This window comes from Anser brachyrhynchus, assembly GCF_964034855.1.
Source record: "Anser brachyrhynchus genome assembly, chromosome: 6".
NCBI classification, from domain to species: Eukaryota; Metazoa; Chordata; class Aves; order Anseriformes; family Anatidae; genus Anser; species Anser brachyrhynchus.
In genome coordinates this window covers 24,468,668-24,483,295 of record NC_137700.1, presented here as the reverse complement: position 1 = coordinate 24,483,295, position 14,628 = coordinate 24,468,668, and the positions used below count along the sequence as shown (strand labels likewise).

The window sequence follows — 14,628 nt, the reverse complement described above, 5'->3', positions numbered from 1 at the left end:
GGGCAGCCCCCAGGCAGGAGAGTAAAAGTAACGCTGTGTGTCTAAGAGGACTGTAACGCTAGGGAAACCTGCAGCAGAGGTTTGAGCGATAACCAAGAGATAAAGTTGGGGATAAAGCTCACAGCAGATACACCCACAGAAACAGCCTCAGCAAGTACCAAAGGGCCAGGGGAGAGCTTAAGTGGAGCTCCTGGGCTTATGGGAAAGGGGCGGGGTGGATGTCACAGGTGAGGCTGGTCAGGACAACGGTGGCCCGCTTGCGTGTTCGGGGCCCTGATAAAGAAGAAATTTAATTCAGCTGCTGTATAGTGCTGTGGCTTTAAATTAGTGGCTCTGGAAGTCGCTATTCTTGTAGCGTTAGGGAGGAAAAAACACCTTATGTAGTGGTGGGCTGTGCTATAAGCCTCTCCCATCCTGTTAAGGTGCTATTATGCATAGCATAGAGGAATGCTATTCAGCTGAGGGCTTTTTCAGTAAGTGCACTTTGTTTTCAGTCACTCCCATTATGGTATGCCCTTCTATGGGTTGCTCAGATTTATGTTGCAGAAAGGAAACTTTCCAGGATCCACTTTTTCCTCTCAGTTTTTGCAGTTCCTGCTTATTTGGGACTGTAAGATGCAGCCAGAAGCTTCACATGTGAAACTCAGCACAAGTTTTGTGCTTGTTTGTGTTAGAAAGGAAGAGGCACAGCCATTGCTAGTAAAGTGTCCTTAGTTTAAGTTTTGTTATCTTCAGCAATTTTGCTGTGAGGAGTCAGGGAAAGTCCTGGCTGTATTTATTATATGCTTGTTTCATTGGTGTACTTCCATTGCTTCTCATGTGGTTAGTAAGCATCACCCTGTCCTGCCAGACCTTTGACAGTTAGGTCTGTTTACAGGTGTGCTGTGACTGCTTTTTTTTCCTTTCTTTGGAGGTGTTCCCCTGTGTGGTGCCTGCAACTTTCCACGTGACCTGGTATGGCACTGCCCTGCAAGGAAAGCTTCTATCTTGTTCTGTATTCCCCAAGATAGTAGTGAGAGGTTCTGGGATCTTAAAAGCAAACAAATTCAACTGATTTATGTAACTGCATGCAAATTCCTTGGTTTCCCTCTCCTATTTCTCATAGCTTTTGTCAGACCTTCCTGTTGGCTGGTGTATCTTTCATTAGATTGCAGAGAGAGCGTTCCATCAACTCAGAAGAGAACGTTCCTGTGAGAGGTGTCTGCTATTCCCATTTTTTTTTTGTGGCAAAGAAACAGTGAAGAGAGATGGCATGGGTCTTCAAACACTTAGTGAATCCTTTCCTCCTTATTTTTCAAAAGTATATAGTAAAGTTGCTGTGCTATTTGTGTAGGTTTGCAGAAGTAATGACTCTGAAAAGAGCAATCTAGTCCTCTTCTTTGCACAGGGCTGCTGAGAAAAATGCTGCAAATGTAACTGTGTTCAAATGCTGCTCAAAACTGAAGGAAAAAAAGTTACGATTTGTACAGTCAGCTATGGGCAAGGGAACATGAGAGGCTACCTCTCTTTCCTTACTTCTTAATAAATTACAAGCTGTGTAAGTTTTTCACTTAGGCCAGCCTAATATACTAGAGTGTGAAGGGGCTTTTGCCTCTTATTGGTCAAGGCTCCAGGATGTCCATGAGTTTGAATTCTACTTTGCATGAAGCCATTAATATGGTAAAGTGAGGCTGAAAAATTAAGAATTTGGACAGCACTGAAAGATAAGGTGTAACTTTTTATAGACAAAAATTTCTTTCTATTGCCTTTATGGGATCTCAGAGCAGATGGATTAGATCAGATCTCCCACTACACAAGGGAGGCAAGAGAAGAGCTTTCCCATTCTACAGGTGTTAGGGAGTGATGTGTACCTGTCTGCCATGAGAATCATCAGCTGAGCCTGTCCTGTTTCCCTACCAAGCACACAAATGAAATTGCCTCTAACATCAGTGCACTGTGGGTTTGAGCAACAGCTCCAGCAATTCAATCAACTACAAGATTTGACCTCCATATGGTGGATTTTGTGGGACAGACTTTTAGGAAAGACAAAGCAAGTGATAGATATCTTCCTGTCAAGTCTAGCTTTAGTCGGTGCTGTAGTGGAAATGTGGTGGTAGGTAAGACAGAAATCACAGAATTAGAAGCATCGAGATCAGGGGTTTGTCACCCACAGGGGAACTGGAGGTAATAACATACATCCTGTGGTGAATTGTCGGATGTGCTCTGTAAGTCCAGGGTGACATCTCAGCTCTTACGTTGCAGGGTGGGTTAAGAGGTAGTGCTGTTCCAGCGTGGGAGAAGCAGATCATGCAGGTTCCTAACTAAAAAAAGTAGTTCAGCAGGGCTCAGGTTTTCTCTGAATTAAAGTTGATTTGTTTTTCTTTATAGAGGAGGAGAAATTTGATATAGCATGCTACTGTGCATGGAGCTGCCGTCAGTGCATGAGGGCTGAGACCCAGAGAATGCAGAGAGATAACCAGGCTCTTCATCAGTAGAGCAATAAGGCATTTCTGTTGCTTTTTCCCAACCCACAAATTCATCCATGCCTTGAAGTGAGACCTGCATTTTTGGATTCTTAATGTATAAAGCATCTAGTTGTCATCAGATTTTTTTTCAGGTGGAGGCTGTTGTAAAGGTTGCTGAAACAATGCACTGACAGTTACTTCACCTAAAGTCCTTTGGGGAGGCATATTAATTTTACTTTAGTGGCTAAAGAGGTTTACTGTGAGCTTTGCATTGATTAAATAAAATACTCAGCACCCCAAGCGACACTGGTCCATATGGAGAAGTCCCATGGGTTCTCATTGAGCAAGAAGCTGATTCTAAAGCCTGGCAGTGTCATACGAAGGGCTAGCAAAGGGAGAAAGAATTTAAAAGTTGATACCAAGGAGTATATTGAAATCCTAATCTAATATCAGAGAGATGATTTTGAGATAATCTTTTAATGTTTTATGGTGGGAGTTAAAAGATGCACAGCTTTACAAGGGAAATATCATGGAACAATCATTATGGGTATACATGCTTATCCATCTATTTTACTTTTACCTATTTTCTAGTATAGAGTATTATTCCATAATATTCAAAGAATTCGGATAGAGAATCTAGTTTCCAACTGATAAGTTTTTGTCCTTTACGTAAATCTGAAGTAGATTCTGTAGTTGCACATTTCTACAGCACCCAGCTGTTCTTTATTCTGTTGTACATTTTTGGGATTTGTTTGGGAAAGTCCTGTGTTTTTTTTTTCTCTGTGTGCCTAAGTTTCTCATAAGGCTGTATCATCAGGGATTTTATCCTTGTACTTACTGTAGGAGCAAACTGCCAGTTTTTGGAAGACAGGCTGTGGCATGTAGTTATGTGTAAGCTTATATTAGGCTTTGGTTGAAGAAGGATTTGGAGGTAGCAGGAGAGTTTAATCTAACTTTAAATATTGAGTTGATTAGTAGGAAAGAGGCTTGGTTCCTTACCGTGTGCAGGTAGCTGACTGGTGTGCTGTAGCGTTAGTGTTCGTGACATTCAGCTACACGCAGCGCGTGCCCTGCCTGGATGTGACTTTCTTCCCTGGGAAACCAGATCGCAAGGGAATCTGGTTTTGCTCACTAACGTGCAATGATGAGAGACTTCACCGGTTCTCAGCAAAGAAGTGTTTCTGGATGCCAAGCTGTGCAGGTGGCTTTTTTTCTGAGTTTGCAAGGGAGTAGTCTGAAATAATCATTGGGGCAGACCCTGTTGGTTTGTCATGGGGCACAAACTGCGCTGAGCCCTGTGCTCTGAACTCCAGCAGAGCCTTTCTGCAGCTGATTTTCTCTGTGCTGAGACATGAGCGTAGCCACGTGGAATGGAGTAAATCTGAGTTCGGGCACCAAGCTGTGCTCACCGCTTGTCTTCTGTGCTTTCTCCTCGTGTTTTCCACTCTCCCTGACCGTCCCCTTGCCGGTACCGCTCCCCTTTCACCTGCTCTTTCCACTTTCCCCTCCCAGCCCTCCGGCAGCGCTCTCCCCGCAGAGCCAGAGGAGCGGCAAGCAGCGCTCGCTCCGAGCGCATCCCGGAGAAGACACGCAGGACTCTGCAAACCGGGGCCCGGCGGCACCTGGCCCTGAAAGCCCTGGCCGGGGCCGGGGCCGGGGCGGCGCCGGCGGGGCGGGGCGGGCAGGAGGCAGCCGCCGGCCGGGCCGAGGAAGCGGCCGCGGCAGGGACGGCCCCGAGCGCTGCCGCCCGCCGGCGGAGCCAGGGCACCGGGAGCGGCGCCGGGGCACCGGGAGCGGCCCCTTCCCCGGCGGCCCGCACCATGACGGCCCCCGGTAGGTGTCGCGGCGGGGGGGTGGCGGGGCCGGGGGGTCCCGCCTGGCGCGGCCGGGACGGGAAGGGGAAGGGGAAGGGGGCTGGCGGCTGTGCCCGGGCTGCGCTCCGCCTCGCCGCGCTCCGCTCGGCTGCAGCTCCGCAGGTGCCGCAGGGCTCGGCCAAGCCCCAGGGCCCTGCCCCGGCTGGGAGCCTCCGCAGAGAGGTTTCTCAGCTCGCGTTTCTTCCCAGATAGTGCTTCGTGCCCTCCCGTTGCGTGCTCCCTCTTTGGGGTACGGCTTGCTGCTCTGTGGCACGGGGCGGCAAGCAGACTGCACTGGGTTGGTGTCAGGGAAAGGGTTTTCACCTGCACACGCGGGGTTAAAAGACAAGAGCAAACTCCGGAGGGAGAGGGGTTTGACCCTTGTTGTGTAATCTCGCTCGTGCCCACTCTGCAAGTTCCCCTCTTTGCGGGGAAGCGTGTGCGTTTTATCTAAAAAAGGAAAAGCGTGCCATTCGCAGGGTGTGAAGTAACGGTGGGGTTTCACTGACGCATGTCTCCTGGTGATGTAAAATAAGCTAAACGGAGACCTCGGGAGACTTGTGGGCAAAACTACTTTTCTCCCTAAAAACAGAAGGTGATTTCAGAGAGGCTCAAAAGTAGAACGACTTCACGTTCGTGTATCGTAATGCAAATCTCACGTTCCTATCACAGAAGTTGTCTTCACCAAACTTATCTGGTTTTTCTATTTCCTCTTGTGTGCAGCAGTCTGAAGTGAAGGTTTTCCATTCCAGTCGGTTGCATGTTAATAATTACTGCCTGTGATCATTGTGACTTTGTTATGCATTCCAGCTAGGCGAAGAATGCGTTCATTTCCTCCTACATCACTTAAATACACACACTTCAGACACCGCTATCGGAAAGGTACAGCAGGCTTCTTTGAGTGGCCTACCAGCGGATCCTGGTACCTCTTGGGAAGGTCTCTCTCATTTAAGAATTTGATTTTTAAGACACCTTGGGTTGAGTTTAATTTATACCATAAGAAATTGGTTTTGATAAGAAGTGCCTCTCCCTCTGTCAAGGGTTTGGACTCTGTATATTCTTATACCTTCCATGCACATGCGTGCCAAAGCAAATTGATGATGATGTAGATAACGGGCTGTGTAGCACATCTTCATTTAGTCAAAATTTGAGGCAGATTTGATTTAGCAGATGAAAATTGACTAACATGGCACTAGATAAGATCTTCTGAGTTGGATTAAAGGATTTATCTGCCATTTTTTTTTTACCCATGGTTGGTCATTGGACCACGAGAAGTCATGGTCTGTGTAGGAAGGGGATGAGCAAAGTGACATAGAAAAGCTGTGTGATGTTAGAGGCCTTGAATTTCCTTTATCAGACACAGAAATACAATGGAAAACTACTTATGATCTGTACACTGTAAAAGCTGAAACATTTTGGCTTGCACAATGAAGTAGTGGGTGGTAACAACTGGAGGGATCAGATTCAAACTTGGGAAGTGTAAAGTGGGCAAGATGTAGTCTTACCCAGAGCTGATCCACCAGCTTCCTGCGGTGTTCTCTCGCTCTTTCAGCAGTATTTAGGATCTTCCACATGGTAATCAGAATCTTTCAATATTGCCATAAACTGCTATCCCATGCTTATCCTAAGCTCAGAGATTGTCACCTCACTACTCCTAACCACAGTTTAAAGATTAATTTCTTTCTCAGAGGGACTATGAGGCTGTGATACGGTCAGTCACTTTAGGATACTTTTCTTCTCTTGCCATCAGCCTCCAGAGATTTTGACTGAAGTGATTTATTCCTTTCTACTTCAGTAGCAGTTCATAAAGTAGGGGAAGCTGTGTATCTTGCTCTTTCTCCATGCTATTTAGTCTGTCAGCCTCAGTTAGAGATCTTAGGCATTTCTGCGGTGCTAGTTCATAATCACATCAGTCTTATGCCAGTGCTGTATAACTGAGTGTGCAACTAAGCACTAACAAGGGAGTTACAGCTGGAAAGGAGTCCAAAGATTGTTTTTATCATTGCAAACTGCAACAGAACCACACCTAGATGATTTTCTATGAAATAAATAGTTAAACATGCCCTGCAATATTGTTAATATTGCTGACGTTTTGTAAGCAGAAGCAAAAATCACTTTCATACCCTAAGCTTGGGAATGCAGAAACAAGGTATTGCTAATATTCAAACAAGATAACACTTGTGTGTGAAAGATTTTTGAAACAGTTGGCTGGCACAGATCTTTCTTTGTCGTGCTAATTCATATGCTGTTCTTGAATGGAAGGCTTCCTCGTGCTTGTTTTTCCAAAATCAGCCTGCTGAGTGCATCATCAAAGCACCTGAGTTCAGGGTTAAGGATATGCTTGGTGTTCACATAGGGATTTCCTTGTGTGTACAATTGGCAGAGTTTATTTGTGCTTTATTTTTCATGCTTTGAAGTGTGCTCTGCAAGTTCTTACTGTAACTGAAGTGTCAAGAGCTGGGGGGACTCCCCCAGACATTCTGCATTCTCCATTTGTTACACTATTCCCTGAGGACTAGACACTAGTTGGTGCTGCAAAGGGAGATATTTGATTAGACAAAAAATAGCATGATCCAGAAAAGTGAATCTCACGTAATTTTTTTTTATTATTATTTTTTTTAAGGGGTATGTTGCAATTGAAAGTAAGTCAACATTTTTGTTTTCTTTGAAATGGTCCCATCTGCTGACTTAAGCTTACTTGGCTCTTCACGACCCAGTGTTTTTGCTTATGAACCAAGATAATTTCCTTGGCTCTACTAGCGGAGTCAGTAATTTTGTTTTGCAGTTCCCCTTTTAAAGACCGTTGTTCCTCAGTTTATCTGAGGCGTGAGCAAAAGGCTGTAGGACTTCAGGCAAGAGAGCTTGAGGAGATCTGGCACAGCTCTGCGGGGAACGGTGTGCCCAGAGCAGCGCTACCCAGGGGATCGCTACCTTTCCTACACGCTGGGTGAAGTTTGTTGCTCCTGGGTGTAGAGGCTGCATGCTCTGGGTGATGTTATCTTGGGATATAAATGCTGGCAGGGAGCTTGCAGGGAGTCTGTCAGATCTGCATCGTCTGCATACCTGCTGGAGAAGGGAGGCTTCTTGCAGTGCCTGGCAGTGCAATCAGGGTGTAAAATGACTGGCTTCCCGAGCACACCCACCCTCAGCATGGCTGCTTCCTTTTGTTGAAAGACTGCTGAGGGGGCTGTTTGCTAACAAGTGTAATTGCTAAAGCTGTGCTCTTTTTAAACATGCAGGGTAGGATTAGGTGTTCTATTTTACAAACTGTTAAAATGCCCCAGAGGCTGCTGCTGCTGCTTCACCCAGAGCCTGGAGGTAGGTGCCTTCCAGAGAGCTTGAGGGCAGGACTTTAGGAGGCCTGGGCACACCTCAGAGAGCGGCTGTGCATCTCCCAAAAGTGTGGTGCTAGTACTGGGGGTTGTTCAGTGTTCCCCCACCCCATGCCTCAGCACCTCACTTCTCCCCCTCCCTGCTCCCAGGAGCAGAGCTGGTCTCCCCATCCGACTACCGCAGGTAATCAGCACAGGGCTGTAGAAGCAGAAGTCTCTGGTGGTTCTCCTTTTTTAGAATAAAACAATCGATCTCTGAATTCTATTTTTTTTTTGCTGTTTCTGTTGTCCTTGTGAGGCATTGTTTAGCCAAAAGCAATATTTTGATGATAGTGGTGTTCTTGCTGGCATGAAAGCCATCTTTTTTTTTATTATTTATTTTATTTTTTTATTTATTTTCGGTGGTTCTGTTTTCTTAACCTAAAGGTTCCCAGACTTTGGGTCTGTTTGTCTGTTTTACGAGTTTGCTGGACCCACTTCACTGAGAATGCTTTCTCCTACAAGATTCCATCTGGGGTTTGAGAGCTGTATTCATTCAGAAACATGCAGCAATCCCACTGAATACTGCTGAACTGCAGTGCGTATATTCTCGATAGCTAAGCCATCAGTCTTTCACTCTAAAGCCTTGCCCTTGTCCAGGTACCCATAACACTGTATTCTGAGCACAGATCCCATCTCTGTGCTGTACTTTTCAACTGCGTCGCTTCTGCCTGACCACAGTTTTAAGTTTGTAACTGTATGGTTTGGAGTTGTGGTGCCATAGTCGAGACGTCATTTCAGTCTTTCTTACAACTGTATTGAAGGTTCTGGGGAAGGTGCAGAAGGGAGTCTTTGGAGGCTGTTCAATTTTGATTGAATTTTAATAAGGTGACTGCAAAAATGTAATCTTCAATTTTGGTAAATTCTCTCTTTGCAGATGCTCTTCTTGGCATGCCAAATTTTAGGCATCGCCTTCTACTTTAATTAGCAAAATCTGTCTTTGTTTGCTTGCTTCTGGATGGAGATGGGCTGGAAATGTTGGCACTTTCAGTCAAACTGGAATTAGAAGGCAGTTTGCTAATGACATTTGAAATGCTCAGCATTGAAATTTGCCATGGGACCAGAGCCATAATCCTCAAATCTGAGTAAACTTCTTCACAGGTGAAGGGAAAAATTAAACTTAGACTTCAGAATTTTCTTGGGATTTATGGGGATAGCACTGCATCATGTCATATTGGTTCAATCTGCATGCGATTTTTGCAGCAAACGGGAAGAAGTTTTAAAAGTGCCTTTAATCCAGAGCACAGAAATGCAGGAGGGTGTAGTTAGCAGATACCTCTAGAGAGGCATTGAATAAGTCAACTTTGAGAATATTTCAGGCTGTTATAGCTACTGCTATTGTATTATTTCCCTCCAAGGAGATTTTTTTTTATGCCAAACAGGTCAGGAAACTTTTGTTTGGCAATTCTGGAGTTTCAATTCAAGCTTGCGAAGTGTCTGAAGCCTGAACGATAGGATTGTTGTGCTACAAGCACTGGGGCTGGCATACCCTTCAGCTGCACATCTACCTTGCAGTCGGTTCGCTTTCTGCTGCAATGAGAAAAAAAATGTCTAACACCATGGAAGCCATCGTGACTTCCTGTGAGCATTGAGACCTCATTTAAATGAAGGCCTTTCTTATTTTAGGTGCACTGCGTTCAGTGTGTGCTCCACTTGAGCGTGTAATGGTCTACAGTTGTGTTGCAGAGCATCTGTAGTTGCCTAAAACGATTCCACTTCTCACCCAAAGGTGAACTCTCCTTTTCATGCTAATTTTTTTCCTCTTCATTCTTTTCCCTATTGATATGCTTTACATCTGAAAATTTCCACGTGTGGTTTGTTTCACTTGAAACTACACAGGAAATCCCCTTCTTCAAGAAAGGTTTTTGAGAATGAAAAAACTACTTCAAATTTAGTGGGCTAAGTGTGTGTAGGAGTTCAGACACCCTTAGAGTTGCTCTGTGGCTGTGAACACCTGCTCGCTTTGGATGCATCTACTGCGCTCTAAAATAGTCTTCTGGAGCTTCTTACACGAATTGCAAAGGTAGTACTGCAGACTTTTTGCTGTAAAACTGAGGGTCAATTCGTGCTTTGTATTTAATCCTGTTCTCCATGATGGTCTGCACCTGTACAGGAACCCATGGAGGATATGATGTGCTGATTGTGTATGCAAGTGACGCCACCGAATGGTGTCAGTACCTTCAGGACCTCTTCCTCTGTACTCGGCACATCCGAAAGCATCGGATTCTGAGCTACCAGCTGGAAGGCGACTCTGCCATCTCCCACCAGGAGCTGGACCTGTTCGCCAAAAGTCGGAGCATCATCGTGTTGCTATCTGTGGAGCTGGTGCAGAGGTTTTATTTCCCTCCTGTCCTGCAAAGCCTTCAGGAAGCTTTATGGCCCCCGCACAAAGTAGTCAAGCTGTTCTGCGGCGTTACAGACTCCGATGACTATTTGACCCTTTTTGAGGACTGGTATCAGTGGCAAGAACTCACATATGACGATGAGCCTGATGCTTACCTAGAAGCTGTTAAGAAGGCTATTTCAGAAGGTAAGGTAGCAACTGTGGAGCGGGGCTTTGTGATCTGGGGTTGGAAGAGGGGTACATACGATACCATTCATCCTTATTTTAAATCTGGCAATGTGTTTTTCTGAAATAGAAAACTAAAGTAAATTGCACAGCCAGTGTAAACTAGAAAGTCCTTCAATCTGTTCTTTGTGTACGTGGCCAATTGGTCCCTAATTCAGGAGAGATCACCAGTGACTCTCAGAGAACCTCTGAATTTGTGTATCATAACTGTTTTGTTTTGAATGTAAATGGAAAATTTTAAACTGAGTGTCTTTGAAATTCTGACTGTAAATATTGTGCCTGGGAGTTTATTGACTCCAATCAAGGGAAAACTAGCTTTTCCTTCAAACTTAAATGCCATACCGGAACCAAAATAAGGTTATCCAACAAGTATTCTCCAGCACTCAGTTTGAAGTCAGAGACAGCACCATTGTGGCAAAAGCTGAGTTTGTTACCTATGATGAAATGCCAGAGATAAGTTGAAGCATTGCACTGATGGCTTTAAAAATAACCCAACCAGTCTGAAACTGATCACCTCATAATATGCACGGAGGAGTTACTAGCGCAGAAATATTAACAAGTCGAGACTAGAGATGCCAATGCACTGAATTTTAATTGAGTCTGAAATTTTGTAAACTCCAGAGGGGTGTGTGTTGCTCCTTTCTCATAGCTTGTGTAGAAATGAAGGCAGACAGCTCCAGGGAGTCTAATGCTGGTTAAGATGTTTTTCTGATACTGCCATGTTTAGGGTTACAGTGTTCCTTGTCAGTCTTAGCAAGATTGAAGTCCTGTGACTGCATCTTGGATTAGGATTTATCTGCAGTTAGTGGCATAAATGAAATAGTGCAGTCTTTTGGTACATCTGGTGTTGTGCATACAAAGGGGCTTTATGCTGGGATAATGAGAGGAATGATAGTGATGACAAAATTATCACAATAAAAATAAATTTTGAAAGTCATGATCTTGGCCAAAACAGTCCCCCTGAAAAAACACGACTTAGGGTTTGTGCGGGAGATGACACTATAAGGTGACCAGGCCACAACAGATGTTTCCTAGTACCATTTAACAACCTGTGTAAACTAAAGTCTGCGTCCCCTTTCCAAATAACCCTCAACTGCCTTTGTTTCCTGATGGATAACCTAGGCCTCAAGCAGGCTGTCTCTCTTCCTTTTGGACTGAAAGAAGACAGAAAATAGTGCCTGAAGATTTGTACTTTATAAATAAGTAAAGCTGACCAGAGATTAAAATCACTTTTTTGACACTTTCTGGCAAAAGCCAAAGTTTTCTGCTGTTTTCCTCCAAACTTTGGCCTAGAACACAACATGAGCATTTTATTTTTTTATTTTATTTTTATATATATATATGTGCCTTTCAGAGTTAGGGAGGTTTAAACGGTATCTTCCTAGACTGAGTGTTAATCACTCGTAATTACTAGGGACTAACTATTAACAGTACAGTCAGAGCAAGAGTAAATTCTAATAGCTGAAGGATGTGTGAGCGCAAAGGGATGTAGATCCTGAAATCTATTCCCAGAGCCAGCTCTCACCAGCCTCTTCCTTTCTGGGTTATGGCATTCTGAGTGCACAAAGCACAGCACGGGGGCCGAAGACAGCCTCCTGCTTCCTGGGATGTAGGTGGACTGGGAAGCACGAGTGTCTGTGTCCTTCATGAGATAGATTGGCTGGAGTGGGAGATCTCACATAGCCAGCTGGATCCCTGTTAGTGAGAGGTTTTCACCCTTCTTGCTAGTTTGGGATGCGTTAAAATTCAAAAAGAACTTGAGGTGGAAGGAAGGGGACAGGCATTGGAATGGATCATCTATAAACTGCTCTGGATCAGCAACCACTCTATACGGAGAAGCTGTGTTTGTCAAAGGGAAGCATGCATGATCTGACTTCTGTGCCCAGAACGTATATTTGTCTGTGGTGGTACACTGAATGCAGAGCCTTGTCACCTAGAGAGCAGCCTCCACTCTTTTTGACGTCTGATGCAGTCAATGAATTGTATTAAGCTGACCTGCTGTCTTCCTCCACTTTAACATGTGGCTCTCTACAGGTAAGCTAGCTCTTGCTCTGTATAGCTGGCTGCCCCTTGGCATGGGGGAGCTGCACCCAAGGGACCTGGGTGCTGGAGCTCCCAGCACTAGAGAGACTACCCTGGAAGGGGAGCGGAGGTGGGTCCTGCTGGCAGCACTGCCCTGTCTGAGCAGCCAAGGAAGTACTGTGTTGTGGGTCTGGCTGCCATACATCTATGGTACAACTTCTTTGGGGTAAAGCACTAAAGTCTGACTTTTCAGTTTGAAGAGTCCTTCTGCGGAGGTGATCTCTGTTGAAAGTTAGCATGTGCTGAAAAAAAGTGCTTTAGCTACATGTAAATAGTGTTTTTAAAGGGAGATTTGGATTTTTGTTGTTGTTTCTACATAACAAATAATTCAGCTTATTTTCTGTATGTGCAGAAAGGAAGGAACATACAAAGATCTTACACTGGCTTTAGTATATCTGGAAGATGTATACACAGAGTCAGAATTTCTGGACTTCTCATACTGTTACAGAAGGTCTCCCTGATACGAGCTGTCAGCTGCACACAAGTTGGGCAATGTCAAGCAGTTTCATCATGCACGTCAGAGCAATTGCCAAGGCAAGCAGTTCCCTCTCACTGACTCTTGTAAAGGGAAAACCTACTTAAGATAGGCTGGTTTTATGGCAAAAGCATTTGGATAAATTTATGCAGTTCTGCCATGGTGAGGAAAAAGGAACTGGGTGACCTCCCCCCTCCTGTGATCCTGCAGACCAAGTTTTGTGAATGGCCTCAAATGCAAATGCTCTGATGCTTCCTCTGCAGAGAAGACAACCCCAGGTGTACATAGATCCCTTTTTGGGTGAAACTGTGAAAACTTTCTTCTTGGCTGGTACAATAAAATTAGCATCTGCATTATAGTTTGGCTGTAGCCAACTCCAGCATGAGAGACATGAAGTACGGGTGTTTGTGGTAGCTGCCCTCTCCCATAGAGAAACACGGCCTGTGCTCTGCTCTCAGTGCTTCACTGTTGAGATTTTAGATGAAGGCTTTATAGGAGGTCAGTTAAGTCCATTCTCTACAGCAGGCTGAACGTTTCCCAAGAAAGACATCTCTTCCTTCCTACAGCATTTAGCAAAGAAAGTTTATGACCATGTTTGAAATAACGTGTCTCTGTGTCTTCCTCTCAAAGTGATTCTTTCCACAGGCATTCACCAGTGCTTCTAACGGCAATGTCAGCACACAGTGAAAAACCAAGACTAATGCAAAAAGGACTGAGTTCAGCTTCCTGATAGCTCAGTCCTGAGTAAGTGGACTGTATGACACAGGACACAGCGGGGACAAATACTTCTCCATAGCCTCTGCGTTGGCCCTGTTCAGGCTATGCTATTGCCTCTAGCACAGCTGTGAGGCTGTGGCTTATTTAGTGCATCATGGGAACATGCCACCCGCAGACATCACACGCTGAAAGCTGTTTTAATTTTTATTAGTTCAGTACAAAGTCAGAAATGAGGAAGCATTCATCTAGCCGTGTTGAGAACAAACCGTGTGCTGATGCTGATTCTTGCTGCCTTGTAGACAGAGCAGTTGTTACTTCAGTTTCTCAGTTGTGGCAAACTACAGAGGCCCTAAGGTTTCTGTTTGCAAGTCCTATTGTTTGTGGGGAAGTTTTTCAGGCTGTGCACTACACTAACTGTGCTAAGGACGTGAAAATGCTCAGGATGGCACTGCACAAGCTAGCTTCATTCTGGCAGGGTGTAATCACCAGCCAAGGTGCAGTGACCCGCCTGCTACTTAAACCGTTTTGTCTGGCTTGTGATAACCACACCATGCTGTACAATGCACGTGCATTGAGCACCAGATGGGAATCTGTGCCTCATAGTTGGAGTCTTTCTCTTCCTCCTGTGTGTTCAGATAACTCAACTGACATCTGTTTTTTATTACACGCATTTAGATTTATCTAGTTTATTTCAACCCCTGCCTTTGTCTTAAAATTTTTGAAATGTCCTGCTTTCTAAGTCCATGTTTCCAAAATGTTTACTAATTAATCAGTGGCTTTGAACTTTCTATGCCTAAGCAAACTCTTGCAGGTAAAACCCTAGGGAAGTTAACAGCTGCCTGAGAATATTAAGGTGATATCTGGGTGTTAACAGCAGTTGTGAACCATGCTGTTAATGGACAGGTACAGCCTTGGCAGAGCTGAATTCTGGTGCAATGAGATGGATGAGAAGGAGAGATCAGTACTAGCAAACTCATTGCAAAACAGGAGGATCAGAAGTGGCTGTTAGGAAGTGTGTGGTGAATGTGAAGGACAGTGGGAGGCTAGAAGGAAGGTGAAAACTTTTGTTGAGGCCCCTTAGATCCAGAAGAGCTGGAATGTTGCTCCACCTAGTAAG

General features: G+C 44.8%; 1 protein-coding gene across 4 annotated transcripts in view; it reads left to right on the top strand.

Annotated features, from left to right (window-relative positions):
* The first annotated feature begins 275 nt into the window (after window positions 1–275).
* Window positions 276–14,628, top strand: part of PIK3AP1 (phosphoinositide-3-kinase adaptor protein 1) — a 51,510-nt gene continuing 37,157 nt past the window's right edge. Inside the window, exons 1-3 of one of the 4 annotated variants that reach the window (XM_080596750.1) lie at window positions 276–473; window positions 3,957–4,277; window positions 9,782–10,198. In XM_080596750.1, the coding sequence (XP_080452876.1) occupies window positions 431–473; window positions 3,957–4,277; window positions 9,782–10,198 (781 nt within the window). In that variant the 5' untranslated portion in view covers window positions 276–430. Of the gene's footprint in view, window positions 474–3,614; window positions 3,646–3,956; window positions 4,278–7,557; window positions 7,616–9,781; window positions 10,199–14,628 lie in introns of those variants that run through there. The other 3 variants (XM_080596751.1, XM_080596753.1, XM_080596752.1) reach the window with 3 other exon arrangements.